The sequence below is a fragment of the Cetorhinus maximus genome, chromosome 3 (assembly GCF_964194155.1).
Source record: "Cetorhinus maximus chromosome 3, sCetMax3.hap1.1, whole genome shotgun sequence".
Classification (NCBI taxonomy): domain Eukaryota; kingdom Metazoa; phylum Chordata; class Chondrichthyes; order Lamniformes; family Cetorhinidae; genus Cetorhinus; species Cetorhinus maximus.
In genome coordinates this window covers 38,481,327-38,499,569 of record NC_135881.1, presented here as the reverse complement: position 1 = coordinate 38,499,569, position 18,243 = coordinate 38,481,327, and the positions used below count along the sequence as shown (strand labels likewise).

Below are 18,243 nucleotides of genomic sequence, written 5' to 3'. Positions count from 1 at the left end.
CAGTTTCACCTTTTTCATCAATGACCATTCTTTCAGGGTAAGATTAGGAATGAGACAGATCACTGATAATTCCAACACTCGGTTCCATTCCCAACACCTCCCAATGACAAAGCAGCCCCTGCCAGCCTAAGGCAGTAATTGGACAAATCGAAGTAATATATACATATATTTATATACACATAGATGCTTTAATGGAAATAATAAGCCTCAATAAAAAGTCAAACATTGTTGATTACTCCCACCATCTTGGGGTCACCAGAAACTTGACTGATTCAGCCATTTTAACACTCTGGCTACAGAAGCAGAGGCTAGACATTCTGAAATGAGTGACTCATTTCCTGACCACTTCCCAAAGACTGCACCATCTAGAAAGCGTAAGTCAGAAGTGTGATGGGATACTCACCACTTACCTGGAATGACTGCAGCTGTAAAACTGAAGGGACCTGATACCAGCCAAAACAGAGCTGTTGGTTTAAAAATGCCACTAGCATTGGCCTCAATATTCTCCCCGCCACTGACACACCCAGAGCTGCAAGCATGTGCAATGTCCAGGATACACTGTAGAAACTTAACAAGTTTGCTTTCACAGCACCCCTTCACGTGTGACCTATTTTGAGCAGTGGCCTTAACAGGACAAGCTTAGCAGCATATATATTACTGACTTAAAATTGCATGAACAATCACACATGAGATTCTATAGTATCTAAAATATGTGTCAATTTAACTTCATCCTTGAAATTTCAAAGGAGGCGCCACCTACTAACCTACCATCTGTACGCTCTTTTCCAGTTCTTGTGGAATGGCAAACGTTGATGAAGGTGCTTGAGTCAGAGGCCATGCACCAGCCTGAAATAATTAATATCATAAAATAAGATTTATACATCAAAAACAGCAAGTAAATGCCAAATTTTAGATTAATTTTCAAGTACTTAAAATGGGTGACTGAATTCCATCTAGTATTACGAGTCAAAATTGAATAAATTCACCATATAGACAGGGACGAGGAAAGCCATTCAGATCATAAGTCATCCAACCAGAAAGGCCCTGTAGCTCCCAGCACAGCAATCAATTTTTCAAATGACTCTACTATCCAACCCAGAAGTCTATTTTAGTGTGCGCATAACAACTTTGTTGCATCAGTTACAAGCAGTCCATGTCCAAATGCAGCAAGACCTGGACAATAACAAGGCTTGGCCTGACAAGTTGCAAGTAACATTCACACCACACAAGTGCTGGGCAATGACCATCTCCAACAGGAGAGAATCCAACCATCGTTCCTTGACATTCAATGGCATTATCATCGCTGAATTCCCCACTATCGACATCCTGGGCATTACCATTGACCAGATACTGAACTGGACTAGCTACATAATTATTGTGGCTACAAGAGCAGGTCAGAAGCTAGGAATCCTGCGATGAGTAACTCACCTCCTGACTCCCCAAAGCCTGTCTGCCATCTACATGGCACAAGTCAGTAGTGGAATACTCTCCACTTGCTTGGATGAGTGCAGCCCCAACAACATTCAAGAAGCTTGACACCATCCAGGACAAAGCAGCCTGCTTGATTGGCACCCCTTCCACAAACATTCACTCCCTCCATCATCAATGCACAGTGGCAGCAGTGTGTACCATCTACAAGGTGCACTGCGGGAACACACCAAGTCTCCTGACACAGCATTTTCCAAACCCCTGACCACCACCATTTAGAAGGACAAGGGAAGCAGACACATGGGAACACCACTACCTACAAGATCCCCTCCAAGCCACTCACCATCCTGACTTGGAAATATAACGTTGTTCCTTCACTGTCGCAGCGTCAGAATCCTGGAACTCCCTCCCTAACAGCACTGTGCATGTACCTATAGACACCACATGGACTGCAGCAGTTCAAAAAGGCAGCTCATCACTACCTTCTCAGGGGCAAATAGGGAAGGGCAGTAAATGCTGGCCTAGCCAGTGATGCCCACATCCCACGAATGAATTTAAAAAAAGACCTGAACAGGTTTTCAACGTTTTAAATCTCTGCCCTTTGTTCTACAGTCAAAGATTAATTTTAATTCGTTTTCAGGTTCTTTTTAAAAATATACTACTTACTATCATATATATACACATCTGAGGTATCCACTCAATTACCACCTTTCAAGGCTGAAAAACCTAAGCTTTTCCAGGTTTTTCTCACAACCTAGTCCTCTTGGTACTATATTATAGCCCTGTAGCTCTGAACTGTCTTCAGTACATATCACAGGAGATTTTTGTATCATACATTCCCTGAATCTGTGGCCTTCTACCTCTACAATGAGTGTATAAATCTGGAGTGCAAAGGGACTTGGGAGTCCTAGTCCAGGATTCTCTTAAGGTTAACTTGCAGGTTGAGTCAGTAGTTAAGAAGGCAAATGCAATGTTGGCATTTATTTTGAGAGGACTAGAATATAAAAGCAGGGATGTGCTGCTGAAGGTTTATAAGGCTCTGGTCAGACCACATTTAGAATATTGTGAGCAATTTTGGGCCCCGTATCTCAGGAAGGATGTGTTGGCCCCGGAGAGGGTCCAGAGGAGGTTCACGAGAACGATCCCAGGAATGAAAGGCTTAACATATGAGGAACGTTTGAGGACTCTGGGTCTATACTTGATGGAGTTTAGAAGGATGAGGGGGGGGATCTGATTGAAACTTACAGAATGAAAGGCTTGGATAGAGTGGACGTGGGGAAGATGTTTCCATTAGTAGGAGAGACTAGGACCCGAGGGCACAGCTTCAGAGTAAAGGGAAGACCTTTTAGAACAGAGATGAGGAGAAACTTCTTTAGCCAGAGAGTGGTGAATCTATGGAATTCATTGCCACAGAAGGCTGTGGAGGCCAGGTCATTGAGTGTATTTAAGACCAAGATAGATAGGTTCTTGATTGGTCAAGGGATCAAAGGTTATGGGGAGAAGGCAGGAGAATGGGATTGAGAAGTTTATCAGCCATGATTGAATGGCGGAGCAGACTCGATGGGCCGAATGGCCTGATTTCTGCTCCTATGTCTTATGGTATAGTTATTAACTAGTTAGCCGTAATAACTAAAAAAACAATTTACATTTATCGAGCATCTTATTAAGCTTATTTTAAAGAAAATGGAAATGAAACCAATGTCAATTAACATTAGCGAGGCCAAGAAAAACAATAGGTTAAGAATGCAAAAATCACCAGGATCATCTGTGACATCTCTCAAATAGTTATAAAATGATGAATAATGCAGGAGTTCCCTCAATTTGACCCTCCAGAATGAGTGGCAATTTTTCTGCTTTTGGTTAGTCTTTTACAAAATACATTATCTGCTAATTGGCCACTACATATCTTCAGCAAAGAAACAAAGTTGGTTGCTGGTCAATTTCAGTCACAGAGCAGAGATTTCTATACCATGAGTTAGGCAATCAGGATTTGATGTCCCTTTGGGCAGCACCCACGTTTCATGTTGAAATCTGTTTGATCACAAAGGGATTCATGTGTATTAATACACAAGTGAAAGGTGTTAAAAAGTCAAAAGGATATTTTTGCAAGTATTGGAACAAGTTTTTAAAAAGCTGAAAGTTGGCCTATTTAAAATTAAATCAATCACTTGCCAACTCCATAAGTGAATGCAATCAAGCACAACTAAGCTGTGCAGACCAGGAAGCTTCAAAAAAAATGACATCTCATTTGCACTGAGGTAATCGAACTCAAACTAATAATCTTAAACATACCACTTTACAAGCATTTATTAAATAAAGTACTGACAAAGTTACCAAATTAACTTTTCCAATTAATACCGTGTTTAACAGAATTCTTTTCAGAATGCTTTCAAAAGAATGTATGTCATGTCACAAAAATCTTCACCTCAGTGTTGCAACTGCAGTAACACCTGGTTACCACACATTTGTCCTCTCCAAGTTTTTAGTTCCCACATGGTGAAAACTTCTTGAAACATGCCATGGGAAACCTTGCTTCACAAACATGTATGGGGATACATTTGAGCGTCTTTCGTACGCTTGCTATTCTAGAATCACCTGTATGGGCTTTAACAAATGGTTGTAGTTTAATCAGAAAAGGATAAAGTGAGGGCTAGGGTGCTTGGTTAGAGTTAAGCGGTGATCCAACCTACCTGAAGCACATAGATCTGAAAACTGATCCCAAGATCTATTACAGTGTCCTGTTGCCTTAAAAAAGTGGCTGTAAATTTGTTGTTTAGGTCAGCACTGACATTCATATCAGTGTACATCCTGTGAAGCTTGCTGGTGAACTCGTATCCACAGGCTTGCTGCATAGAAAGAATAACATTTATTATGGCACAGAAAAATATTGCTATTACCTCAGAGCTGTGTGCTACCACAACCACAAGAATATTTAAGACTTTTGCAAAGACATATATAAAGGGCAGAATTTTACAGTCCCGCACTGGCAGGCTCTTAGGCCCATAAAATTCCTGCCTGTCCCCAACCTGTCTGCAATTTTATGAGGGGTGGGGGGTGGGTGTGTGTGTGTGTGTGTGTGTGTGTGGGGGAAGCTCAGCAGGTCATCCTGTTCAGGGAGGAGGAGGGGGGGTGCCTCCCTCAAGGACTCCCTTTCCACATCAGATGCCCCCTCCCCCACAGTCTCTCCATCAAGACCCCCACACCTCCCAGGCCTCACCTCCCCTGCTGTGAGACCACCCTGCACTTGCCTGGTCCTGTACTTAGAATTTGGGGATTGCTTGTAGTCCTAGTCTTGGCCACTGTTGCCATTGGCTCTGCTGGGGCTACAAAGCTATTGGCCAATCAGATTAACCAGCAGCTCTCTGAGGAGGGACTTCTGCCTGCATGAGGGTGGAAGTCCCACCTCCAGCAAATTAATACTTGTCAAAATGTTAAGTGGCTGTGGGACTGCTGTGATCAGTGGGGATGCGATCCCCTGAGTGGTCGGGCACAAAACCTCGCCATCTGAAAAATCCCGCCCATAAATTTGCCTTGATTTTTAATATGATTTAAACATTCATGACTTTACCATATTTAACATTTTTTCCCCCCACTGGCACTTCCCTAAAATAACTAGTTATGGTCATTTTTTTTAATGAAAGCATCGAACTCTGCAGATGACATTTTCTGAAGATCAGTGATTTTTTTTCAATAATATTTAAGCTATGAAAACGATAAAAAGAAATACAGTATATAACTTAAGGCAAATTTAGTGCAAGCAAAAAAATCATAAATACCTAATTTGCTAATAGTTTTCTAAACAATGTTTGCACATTTTCAGAATGTTCAGTTGAGGTGCTTAAAGGATATGCTATTCTGGAACATATTATTCAGTTTCACTTTTTCCACATTTTACAGATTTAAGCTAGTTGTAAGTGACTGGCCTTGCTCTATTTTTTCCAGTCAGCCAATTATTTTTGTCGTACTGTGCTGCAAAATTAAATTTAATGTTAGAATCACAATAACCTTGCCAACATTTAAAGATCAGCTTATAACTTAATTAAGGAAAAATACAATTTTTAGGGCCAACGGTTAAATAAATCACAATTGTGCAACATTTCATAATTCAACATACATGTTTACTCACCGTATGGTTACGGTTTTCCTTCAGAATTCATTTGGGTTCACAGGCTTACCCTCCCCCATTGGAAAAAGTTAAGCTCTATTTTAAGTAGTACTGAAAAGTACAACCATCTGCTTTTGGTTAGTTACTAAATTCTTAATTACATATTGTGTGTGTTTAAAGAACTACATTTGAAAAGGGGTCGTGCTTTTATTTATTCTTAAGGACATGTTACGAACCTTGAGCTTATTGATCATAGCTTCTTCAGAATCCATGGACATAGAAAGACCGTGTATTAATCGCTTCGCCAGCATTCTGGCATAGAACTGAGGTTGGAGAAAAAGTAAATAGAAAACTTGGATTCAGAGTGGCACCTGAACATAAATGTGAGAAATTGCAATTCAATTGCTTTGAAGATCACATGACTTCACAATGCATGAGTACCGTTTAATTATTCACATATTAAAACAAGAATAGTTTCTGCACTTAATTGCAATAGCTTAGCTGTAATCAAAGAAGTTCAAGCTAAAAGAACGTCAAATGTTTTAAAATGCTGCCTAGTTCTGTCATAATCAGAGAGGACTTCTATTTACCTTCTGAAAGACATCCTTATCATCAATGTACTTGAAGACTGTGATGAAGCTGGTCAGTTTGTCCTCAACTTCATTTTCTGTCATTCCTTTTGCTGACTTCTTTAATAGATTGTCACAGTATTTAGCTAGCTGCAACAAAAATTAGATTAAGAAACCTATTATTTTTCCAACAGGGATCAAGTAATTACCATTGATTCACAATTTTCATATTATATTCTCTGCATTAATTTGGTTCCATCCACATTATTGCTTAACTCAAGTTCAAGGCAACAGAAAACAGACTCAGATTTCATTCCCATTCTTTCCTCTTCTGTTCTGAAGACAGTGGTTCATTTTCCATTTCTATCGGTGCGTTAGCCCATTGGTAACTTCTGTAAGTGCATATTCATATGTGAGCCCAAAGAGTGAATACCAAAGGCAACTTTGACAGCGAGGGTGGAAAAAGAGGCAACATTACTGCTATGTGCGATCCTATCCCCATCTCTGAAATAAGCAGTTATCAGAAAATGTCTCTAGAAAGAGATCATGGCAGGAAACCTGTCTAATTACTCTGTTCCCTAGTGGCTTTGACAGAGATGTGCGTGTAAAATTATAAGGGATAGTAAGGACCCATTTTCCTTAGCAGAGAGGTCAATAACCAGGGGGCAGAGATTTAAAGTAATTGGGAGAAGAGTTAAAGGGAAGTTGAGGAGAAACCTTTTCACCCGGAGGGAGATGGGGGTCTGGAACACACTGCTTGAAGGGGTGGGCCAGGCAGAAACACGCATTGCATTTAAAAGTACTTGGATCGGCGCTTGACGTGGCTACAGACCAAGAGCTGGAAAGTGGGATTAGACTGGATAGCTCTTTTTCGCCCAGCACAGACACAGTGGGCTGAATTGGTTTATATGCCATAAATTCCTACGATTCCATGAAATCAATTCACTAAGGATTCAAAATAGTGTCTTCCTGGTATCTATAGCAGTAAAACTGTGCTTTTAAACCATGAAAAGACTGGGGAGGCCAAAGGCAAATTCCAGTGTAATTGAAGTCTAACTTGATTTTGTGGTAAAAGTGATGCTGCAATGTACTTTGAGAGAAACAAAACCAGAAAATGATGGGGCTTGAAGAAGGGTCCCCAACTGAATTGTTAACCGGTCTGCTTTCACAGATGCTCCCTGACCTGCTGAATGTTTCCAGCACTTTCTGGTTTTGTTTCAGAGTTTCAGCATCTTTAGTGTTTTGCTTTTAGCTTATTTTGAGAAGTTTGTTTACAAGATAAGTCAGCATGCCTAAATCTGCCAATATTGGTCCAGAGCATTAGTTCAATGTCAGTGTGAGAAGAGGACAGAAACATTGTGGTCATTTATATTTGCCGTACTTACCAACTCTGGAGCCTTGCAGGAAGATTTAGGCTCGCGATAGTTTACTACTGACGTTAGGGCCTATAACAAATAAAAACCTCTCAAACAGTATTTCAACAAGTTGGCAACATTGTAATTTTCCATTGTTCTAATTTGCCAATCAGATTACAACCATGCTAAGTACATTTTCAGAAACAGCACACAGAAGGAGGAATAGGTGAGTGCTCCACCAAACTCGGTGAAGAAAATCAAATGTCTTCAGGAGGAAAAATGGCATAAAGGGGAAGACAGCCTTCTCGTTCATCCTCAAAAAGTTGCTGCTAGAGGGTACACTGGGGCAAGCACTCTACTCTTGCATCTCAGGAGCCAAGATCTAAATCTAATTCATTCCGAGAGAGAAAATGCCTTCTGCCACATTGTAGGTCGGAAGAAAGTTGCACAGAATTAATTTGGGCAGTCTTAAGATAGTCCCTGGTGCATGCAAGCTCACAACACTCACTGCTGTTAAAAATTATGAAACATTTGCCACCTTGCTCTGTGGCCATAAGGATACAAATGAAAAATTTCACTGGTGCAGCACTCTTCAGAGATTCAGATTGGAAATGCATTGCAAAGTTCAGAAAAGAGAACTCCCCTCCACTTAACCATGCTAGACAGTGGGTAGAAAATTGCTGCTTTCTTTTGATGACCACAAAATTCACTTCAGCAAAAAAGTTGCACAGGTTGTAAACCCTAGTGAAAACAAGGAAATTCACACAACTGAATGAATACCTGGTGTACAAGGTACAGCTGGGGGGCTGGCAGTAATCTAGTGTCACACTCACAAATTGTCCTCGTGGCTTGGAGAGCCTGAGCTGGGGAGCGCTACAGTAGCAGTGTGGATCAAAGTTAGAACTGGTGGGAAGGGGAGCAAACCAGAGGTACAGCATCCTGGTGTCCTGATGCCATGTGCCAGAAAGTCAAGTACTTAGATTGATATGTGCATGACTCCCCAGGCAGCAAGTTCCTGATTTCTCAGCAAGTGGAACCAAGGCCATTGATTAAACACAGAACTTTGCCTTGCAGAGGTATTGCAATATAGGGCACTCCTTACCTCGAGATACTTCACAGGTTGAACAGGTTGGCAAGGAGCATGGACAAGTTATTTTCTAATAGAGAACAGAGCTAGCAAATTTGACTTTTGTACCTTGCAACAGTTATTTACTTTATTCCTTCCTTTGGATTCCTTCCTCCTATGTATGTCATGGATCATTTACCTGGCCAAGATGAGCAAGTGAACAGATCCCTGGATTCTGCCACTACCAATCCATAACCATCTCTATCTGGTATACAAAAACACATAAGACTTTGGGCTACATTTTCTCCATCTTGTAAGGCAGGCAGCAATTAACCTCCACCCAGTACACCTCACTGGTCTGAACAAGATTAAGTTACATGGAGAAAATAGTGGGTCAACATTGTGTTACTCTAAGGTATATGTAATACTGTATATACCTTGGGGCCCTGCTGACAGCAAGAAGGACGTAAGGGGAACCGAAGATTCAGGATTTAAGTGGTTACTTAACAAAGAGTTGTCATTTGTAATTCAGATGATCTGTGATTTAATCCAAGGAGCACAATATATTTTTTAAACAGAGAAAATATTCTACCAATAGAGGGCACTATTATACCATACTGCACTCGTCAGTGTTTGAATTTACCAGGTTAAAAATTTTACATTTAAAAGATTCTTTATTATGCTTTATTTTCTATGCAATTTCAGAACGGCTTTTTCCTTTTATGACTAAAGTGAGAGAGTCGGCAACTCTAAGCACCTCATCTCCATTTACTACTTTGTACAGCATAAAACAGTATCAAGACATGTACTGGCTCATTTAACCTAATCCAGGCCCCCAGGCCACTGAGGGTCATCTTCTTAAAAAATGAAAGATAAATGTTTTAAAATAGTTCAAAGTTTTCTAAACTATCAGAGAAATTATGCACATTTTTCACCGAGTGTAAAATCATACATTTCAGGTCTAGTAATGCTCACAAGAAGCAGAGAAGCAAGTCTTAAAAAAAACTTAGATTTATTTAAAAGTAACTTACCTTATCAAGTGCACTCATAAAATGCTGATCACCATTCAGGACTGAACTGATGAGTTGAAGAAATTTACTGTGAACTTCAAGAACAGATTCCACAAACTGCGTAGGCATCTGATCAAAAAGACAAAAAAAAGTAAATCTTGGGAGAAAAGCTAAAATCTCAATTTGGAATACAGGGCCAACTGTATGGGGTCCAGTTTGAAATGAATGTTAGACAGAACGGGCAATTGGATTGATTGAAACCAATGCTAATTCCGTCAACGGCTGACTAGGCCGACTAATACATCCATAGTATCACATTTAGCAACACAGACCTGTAAAGTCCCAGATTCCATCCCTTATTTTCTTTTTCAGTTGGCGGGGATGAAAGGAACCAGCAAGTAAATTAGTCAGGATCTTCACTGCCGATTCTTATTCACTGGTGAAAAGAATGAATGCATGGGCATCAGGCCGTGAGGTGCTGAGGACAATCCTAAAAGTCAAACGAGCTGCAAAAATTTACCATTGGGGCCACAGGTGAAAAATTACTATTTGGCCAATAGCCCTGAAAGCCAACAAACCGTACTTTAGCACGATTCATTCACTTTACCGCAGACTTGTCCACTCAGCGGCCTGGATTGTGGCCCCCGAAGCCATGTGTTCACTGTTCAAAATGCTGTTTAGGCAGGTAAGTGAAGTTGGAGATTTTGCAAGGGGCTGCTCCTCTAATTACAGGCCATTTCTCTCCCACGTTTGCTGTTGGGCTCACTGGGTGAGAATTTTTTTTCTCTGAGGGTTGTGAGACTTTTGGGCTCTGCCTCAGAGGGTGGTGGAGGTGGGGTCATTCAGGGGACGTGGGCTTCGCTGGCTGGGCCAGCATTTATTGCCCATTCCGAGTTGCCCTTGAGAAGGTGGTGGTGAGCTGCCTTCTTGAATCAGTTTGGATTGGTTTAATTAGTTTTTTTTTTGTCTTTCACTGTCTCCTGTTCTCTTTTCTTCCATGTGGTTGTCTCACAATTTCATGCCATTCTAGTGTATATTTGTCTTCGAGTCTTGCTCATTCTTTCCTTACTTTCCCTCAAAAACACGCAGTTGTTCCCTTTTAAATAAATCTACATGATTTTTGCAGCAATTAAAACAGTATAGCTTGGGCAGAAGTTTTGAACAAATATGAACTTGATACGTTACCTGGACACATCACTGGATGTTTTCACTACCTGTCTATCAAGCCACAAATGGAGCTCTAAGTATTGCGCATTTTTTTTGCCTTTAAATAGGAAAATATGTGCAGAGGCATTCACAAAGATGAATCAGCTCCTCCCCTGTCACCTCTCAGGATGATTGTGCTCCATATTTTATCATAAAAATATTTAAACTATTCCAGCTGAACACAACCAATGATTATAATTTCCCTCTCATCACCAAATTTTTAATCAGTCTCTTAATCCAGGATAGAACAGAATTTTATGTGATAGGCTGCTGTCATGTCATCGGACAGGTAGGAGAGGTAACTCCTGCAGTGGTGTCCTGGGACTGAGATGATTGACTTCCAACAACCACAACCATCTTCCTTCGTGCTAGGTATGACTCCAACCAGTGGAGTGTACAAACAGTGCACCAGCAAACAGGGTCAGAGTAGAGAAAAACTGTACAAAAATTAAAGGCCATATATCCGAATGCACACATTCGTAACAAGATAGATGCATAGATGACACAAATATAAATAAATGGGTATGATTTTGATAACTATTATAGCTGGGAACTAAATATTCAGGGGTATTTGACATTTCGGAACGATAGGCAGCAAGGAAAGGGTGTGGGGTGGCTTTAATAAAAGATGAGATCAATACAGTAGTGAGAAACGATCTTGGCTCAGAAGATCAAGACATAGAATCAGTTAGGGTCGAAATAAGCAAGGCAGTGAAGGCACTGGTGGGAGTAGTGTGTAGGTTCCCTTAATAGCAGCTACATTCTAGGACAGAGTATAAATCAATAAGTAATTGGGACTGGTAAGAAAGCTATTACAATAATCACAGGCAACTTAAAACTTCATAGATTTGACAAACCGAATTGATAAAGGTAGTCTTGAGATTGAGTTCATAAAATACATTTGAGACAGCTTCTTAGAACAATACATTGTGGAACCAACCAGGCTATTTTAGATCTGGTAACACGTACAGAGACAGAATTGAGTCATGATCTCACTGTAAAGGATTCTCTAGGGAAGAACAATCATAACACAGCAGAATTTCACATTCAGTTTGAGGGTGAGGAAATGTAGGTCTGAAACTAATGCCATAAACTTAAATAAAGGCAATTACAAAGTATGAAGACAATATTGGTGAAAGTGGACTGCTAAAATAGATTAAAACATAAGATGGTAAATATGCATTTACAGATATTTAAGGAGCTATTTCATAATTTTCAACAAAGATAAATTCCATTGAGAGAGAAAGGCACGACAAGAAGGATGAACCATCCGTGACTAACTGAAGAGGTTAAAGATAGCATCGAATTGAAAGATTACTGTTAGGCTGGAGATTAGGAAAATTTTAAAAGCTGGTAAAGGATAGATTAGGAGGGTAACTAGCAAGAAATATAGAAAGAGACAAAAAGAGCTTCTACAAATATATAAAAAGGAAGGGAGCTGAAGTAAATGTTGGTCCCTAAGAGGATGAGACAGGGGAATTAATAAAGGGAAACAAGGAAATGGCACAGACTTGGAATAAGTATTTGGTGTCTGTCTTCAAGCTACAAGACACTAAAAGCGTTCCAATAATCAGAGAAAATCAGGGGTAAAAGGGAGGAAGGAACTTTAACCAATCATTATCACTAGACAAGAGGTACGAGGAACACGAATGGAGCTGAAGGCTGACAAGTCCCCTGGGTCTGATGGCCCGCATTCTTGGACTTTAAAAGAAGTGGCTACACAGATAGCGAATGCATTTGCTGTAATCTTCCAAAGTTGCCTAGATTCTGGAAAGGTCCCACCCGAATCGAAAAAAAATTAGATTGTAATGCCCACGTTCAAGAAAGGAGGGAGACAGAGAGGAAACTAAAGGCCAGTTAGCCTAACATTGAGAAAATGTTAGAATCCATTATTAAGGAAGCAGTAGCAGAGACAGTATGAGGCCATCTGGGAGAAAGCTGCTTCTCTTCTCTCTCTGAGTGGCCAAGAAGAATGATGCTCTCACGGTCTCATGTCGAGGTTTCCTGTACAGGCCTTCATGGTGATATTCCTAAGTTGTTAGGATGGTGTCTTGTACCCTCTTATCTACACAAGTGTCTGGCAGGAGTTAACAAATGGCATCCAGCATGAATTAAGCTAAAAGATGACCTCAGCTAAAGTGATGGACAATGGGGAGGTGACACCATGGGTACCTGTCCTTTGGCTATTGGCCAGACGGACTAGAACAAGTGATTGACATTGGGTAAACAACCGGCCCCTAGAAATAAGGTACACTAATGGGTGCTCAGAGAGAAAGGGGGCACTCTTTGCCTAGCAGATGAAGGTCGGGAAAGAGTTTCCTAACACATCAGCCAGCTTGAGAAAACAACGAACGGAAAGGGAAGAAAGCTGCTGCAAACAAACAGACAAGAGATTGGGGTACATCACCTCAAGCAGCCTGCTTATAACATGTAGCTATATATATATATATGTATATAGTGCCTCACATATCCTCAGGAAAACTCAAGTGCTTCATGCCCAACAAATTACTCGAGGGATAGTCAGTGTTGTGGGGTTTTTTCAAGTAAATAAGGCAGTCACTTTGCACACAAAATGTCAAAAACAGCAAGCGATGCAGAGCCAGTTAACCCTTTTTGGTGGTGTTGCTTCAGGGATGGTTGTCAGTTCAGATACTGGGGCAACTATCCTCTTCTTTTTGAAAAATTCTTGGAGATGGTTTAAAATTTAATTTGAAGGAAGCAACCTCAAAATTGCCCTTAAGCCTCAGATTAGAGTGTGTATTTAAGTTCTGGGGTGAATCTAGAACTGATTTGATTGGTGTTACTCTAACACTCTGAAGCCCCTCTGCTATTACGACATGACAGCCTGCTCAAAATCCTAAATTTTTAAAAACAGTAAAACCTCCTACACTTTGGTCAGTATTAACTGACAAGTCATGGGCATATCAATGACACAGAGAAGGTGAACATGACAGTCGGAGATTGTTGTATAGATTGTTTTCTAGTAAAGAGAAACTTTCATACTAAAGAAGTAATTCTACTGAAGGGAAAGAAATAAAATTTCACCTGTGACCTTGCCAATATTTATTTACAATATCTATCAATCAACATGGCAAAAAAACAATTGTCACATTACTGTTTGTGGGAATTTGTTGTGTGAAGGTTGGCTGTCATGTTCCCTACAACAGTGACTACACTTTAGAAGCACTTCATTGGATGTAAAGTGCTTTGGGGTGACTTGTGAAAGGCACTTTCTGTGACTACAGAAATCACAAGCCAAAGTTGTGCTCATGTCACACCACCTTCTGATGATTCTTACTTCTCAAGGCTTAAAATTAGATAGTATTTACGAGGAACAGAAATGTCTCTTAACAGCTAATAGATAGCCCACAACATACTATTCAACTTCACGATTAAGAGTAAGGAAATCTTTAAAAGGAGTACTCACGTTTTCCTGAGAGAGGTTACTGATAGATCTAAGGCCCTCATCATGAATGTGATTCTGAAGCTCCTGAATCATGTGAGGTAAACCATTTGAGACAGCTCGAAGCAAAGTATATATATTTGCCATGTCTGCTGGAGGGTGAAAAAGATATAGGGAGAAAAGGGGAAATTGCACATCTTTATTGGCATGTACTTGTTCAATGACCTTACAAGAAGGGTAGTGATATTTACCAGTCTGCTGTAAACAAAATTTGTTAATTTAAAAGGGTATGATGCCATAATGGTTATCTTCCTGGCCATCCAGCAGCTAGGCCTACTAATCCAAAAGAATAAGAGTTCAAATCCTACTTGGGCAGTTTGAGAATTTGAACTCACACTTAAAAATCTAGAATTAAAAAAACTGGTATCAGTAAAAAAAATAGAATGACCATGAAACTGTCAGTTCATCATAAAAACAACTGTTTCATTAACGTTCTTTAAGGAAGGAAGACCTTTGTGGTTGATTGTCCTCTGAAGTGCTCTAGAAATCCACTTGGTGCTGCATAAACACCTTCTCAGGACAATTAGAGATGGGTAAAAAATGCCAGCCTTGCTAATAATGATCCTGAGAATGAAAAAAAGCTTTTAATGGATTTTAATGGACAAATTTCTCTAAAAAGCATATCTATCACTAACTAGATGAACAGGAAAAAAATAATTTTCAACACTGTCCAACTGAATCCAACATAAATTATGGTACAAAATATTCAACAGTGCATGGAGAAATTCTGATCCTGACAAATACCGAAATCCTTATGCAAGATGAACAAGTTTAGTGGCAGAAATCAGTGCACCAATGGCAGGTCAGCACTGATTTTTAGAGTAAATGGGACTCAAGGTGGAACTCCCTAGGGCACTGACAGTCCGCCAGCACCTCAAGTGGCCATTCTTCATGCATAATCTTGAGATTTGAGCTGACAGGTCATTTTATTGATGAACCAAACCGACAAATTCAGATTGCTCAAATATTCTCAACATTGATATGCAATATGTGGTTTTCCAACCATTTTGCAAGACCTTTAACACAAGTTTCAACTAGATTATAATGGCATTATAAAGCTGCAGCTTCTTCCAAATAGTACTTTTAAATTTTGATGTAACTGGCTCAGTCATTTGCACTTAAACATGTAACAAGTACAATTTTTCATCAGTTCAAGGAAATGTTGGTTGAACAAGTCTAGCCAGTAATGAAGTAGATGGCAACTTGACAAAATTCAGAGCTGCATTGTTCACTGGTTCATATAATTAGATCTAGTGGTTCTTGTACATACTGCTGATTTAGAGAGTGTGTCAACTAAGTGCAAAGTGTTAAAAAGCTGAAATTTAACTTTTATTAATTTATATGTTGCACAACAACCTATATTTATAAAGCACCCTTAACATAGTAAAATGACCCAAAGGGCTTCACAGGAGCATTATCAAACTAAATTTGACTCAGAGCCACGTAAGGGAATATTAGGACAGGTGACCAAAAGTGTTGTGTTATTGACGTCGGCTTTAAGGGGTGGTTTAAAGAAAGAGGGGGGAGGTGAGGTTTAGGGAGTGAATTCTTTCAATAACTGCATTTCACATTACCTGTTCTATTCTTGCACCTTTTTTGTAATAAATCCTTGGTATTTACATAGGATTGTATCACATCTCTCATTAAGTGCAACAATGTTTGGCTGATGGCATAGTAGTTATGCTAGGTCTGGATGAATACACCGGAGCGATGTTCCCTCTAATTTTTTCCATCCACGTGCAGAATTTTGTGAATGTGCACCAATATCAAGGTAATGTGCCACCAATAGAAACAAAAACCCTATACATAACATATTTTTAAAATGTTACCAAAGGTATGGAGGGAGAAGCAAGAATATCACCCCCAGCCTTTGACATGGTAATGTGCTTTTATTTTATTCATTCATGGGATGTGGGCTTTGCTGGCTGGGTCAGAATTTACTGCCCATCCCTTGCTGCCCTTAAGAAGATGGTGGTGAGCTGGCTTCTTGAACCGCTGCAGTCCACGTGGTGCAGATAAACCCACAGTGCTGTTAGGGAGGGAGTTCCAGGATTTTGGCCCAGCGACAGTGAAGGAACGGCGATTTATCTCCAAGTCAGGTTGGTGAGCAACTTGGAGGGGAACTTCCAGCTGGTGGTGTTCCCATCGATCAGCTGGTGTTCCCATCGATCTGCCCTTGTCCTTCTAGATGGTAGCGGTTGTGGGTTTGGAAGGCGATGTCGAAGGAGCCTTGGTGAATTCTTGCAGTGCATCTTGTAGATGGCACACACTGCTACTGCTCTGCATCAGTGGTGGAGGGAGTGAATGTTTGTGGGTGTGGTGCCAATCAAGCAGGCTGTTTTGTCCTGGATGGTGTCAAGCTTCTTGAGTGCTGTGGGAGCTGCACTCATCCAGACAAGTGGAGAGTATTCCATCACACTCCTGACTAGTGCCTTGTAGATGGTGGACAGGCTTTGGGGAGTCAGGAAGTGAGTTACTCATCGCACGATTCCTAGCCTCTGACATGCTCTGGTAGCCATATTATTTATATGGCCAGTCCAGTTCAGTTTCTGGTCAATGATAAATCCCCGGATGTTGATAGTGGGGGTTTCAGTGATGGTAATGCCATTGAATGTCAAGGGGCGATTGTTGGATTCTCTCTTGCTGGAGATGGTCATTGCCTGGTGGCGTAAATGTTACTTGCCACTTGTCAGCCCAAGCCTGAATATTGTTCAGGCCTTGCTACATTTGGACATGGACTGCTTCAGTATCTGAGAGTCACGAATGGTGCTGAACATTGTGCAATCATCAGCGAACATCCCTACTTCTGACCTTATGATGGAAGGAAGGTCATTGATGAAGCAGCTGAAGATGGTTGGGCCGAGGACACTACCCTTGAGCTGAGATGCTGACCTCCAACAACTACAACCATCTTCCTTTGTGCTAGTTATGACTCCAACCAGCAGAACGTTTTCCCCCTGGTTCCCATTGACTCCAGTTTTGCTCGGGCTCCTTAATACCACACTCGGTCAAATGCTGCTTTGGTGTCAAGGGCAGTCATTCTCACCTTACCTCAGGAGTTCAGCTCTTTTGTCCATGTTTGAAATAAGGCTGTAAAGAGGTCAGGAGCTGAGTGGTCCTGGCGGAACCCAAACTGGGTGTCAGTGAGCAGGTTATTGCTAAACAAGTGCCGCTTGATAGCACTGTTGATAACCCCTTCAATTACTTTACTTATGATCAAGAGTAGGCTGATGGTGCGGAATTGGCCGGGTTGGATTTGTCCTGATTTTTGTGTACAGGGCACAGCTGGGCAATTTTCCCTGTAGCCGTTAGATGCCAGTGCTGTAGCTGTACTGGAACAGCTCGGCTAGGGGTGCAGCAAGTTCTGCAGCACAAGTCTTTGGTACTATTCCCAGAAGGTTGTCAAGGCCCAAATTCCCTCGAAATGCCCTTATGTTTTTAATGTGTTGAATGTCTTTGGGATCAAGCCTCCTTTAATAATTCTATAATACAGCTGCAGCAGAATGATTAGGTCAGAGGTATTAACTGGCCCAAAAATCTTCTTGTTATCTCTTAATAACTTACTCTTGCAATGGCCTCCTGCTTGTCACTCCCCGCCTCCAGCTTCCATCTCTCCCACTCCCCCTTCCTTCCTGACCCTCTTACTGGCCGCTTCCTCTCCGACCCTTCTGCTCGCTGCCTCCCTCCCCTGCCTGCCCGTTTGCCATCCCCTCCCTAGCCCTCCCGCTTGCCATCTCCATCCTCAAACCTCCCTCCTGTCCCCTCTAATGGCTTCCTAACCTTCACTGCACTGAACTTAAACCAGTGGCTATACCTTCAGGCACCTATGGTCCATACTCTCAACTCCTTCCTGGAATGAACAATACAAAAAGAACTGATGCCAGCAACAATAAATCAGAACTAAGGATGGTCAATTGGCTTTAATTGGAAGTCCAAGAGAAGGACTGGTCTGCAGTTGTCTGCACACATTTGCCCATGTTATAGCAAATAGAAACAATAAGCTGCATTTCAATAAAGAAAGACATGTCTGAAAAACAAAGC

General features: G+C 41.0%; 1 protein-coding gene across 7 annotated transcripts in view; it reads right to left on the bottom strand.

The window, feature by feature from the left end:
- cul2 (cullin 2) overlaps window positions 1–18,243 on the bottom strand; it is a 74,765-nt gene that overhangs the window by 22,324 nt on the left and 34,198 nt on the right. For 5 of the 7 annotated variants that reach the window (XM_078537582.1, XM_078537575.1, XM_078537611.1 and 2 more), the window contains exons 10-16: window positions 14,167–14,291; window positions 9,555–9,662; window positions 7,488–7,547; window positions 6,124–6,252; window positions 5,770–5,856; window positions 4,119–4,274; window positions 769–846 (exon numbers count right to left, since the gene is read on the bottom strand). In XM_078537582.1, coding sequence (XP_078393708.1) covers window positions 769–846; window positions 4,119–4,274; window positions 5,770–5,856; window positions 6,124–6,252; window positions 7,488–7,547; window positions 9,555–9,662; window positions 14,167–14,291 — 743 coding nt within the window. Of the gene's footprint in view, window positions 1–768; window positions 847–4,118; window positions 4,275–5,769; window positions 5,857–6,123; window positions 6,253–7,487; window positions 7,548–9,554; window positions 9,663–14,166; window positions 14,295–18,243 lie in introns of all 7 variants that reach the window. The other 2 variants (XM_078537588.1, XM_078537598.1) reach the window with 1 other exon arrangement.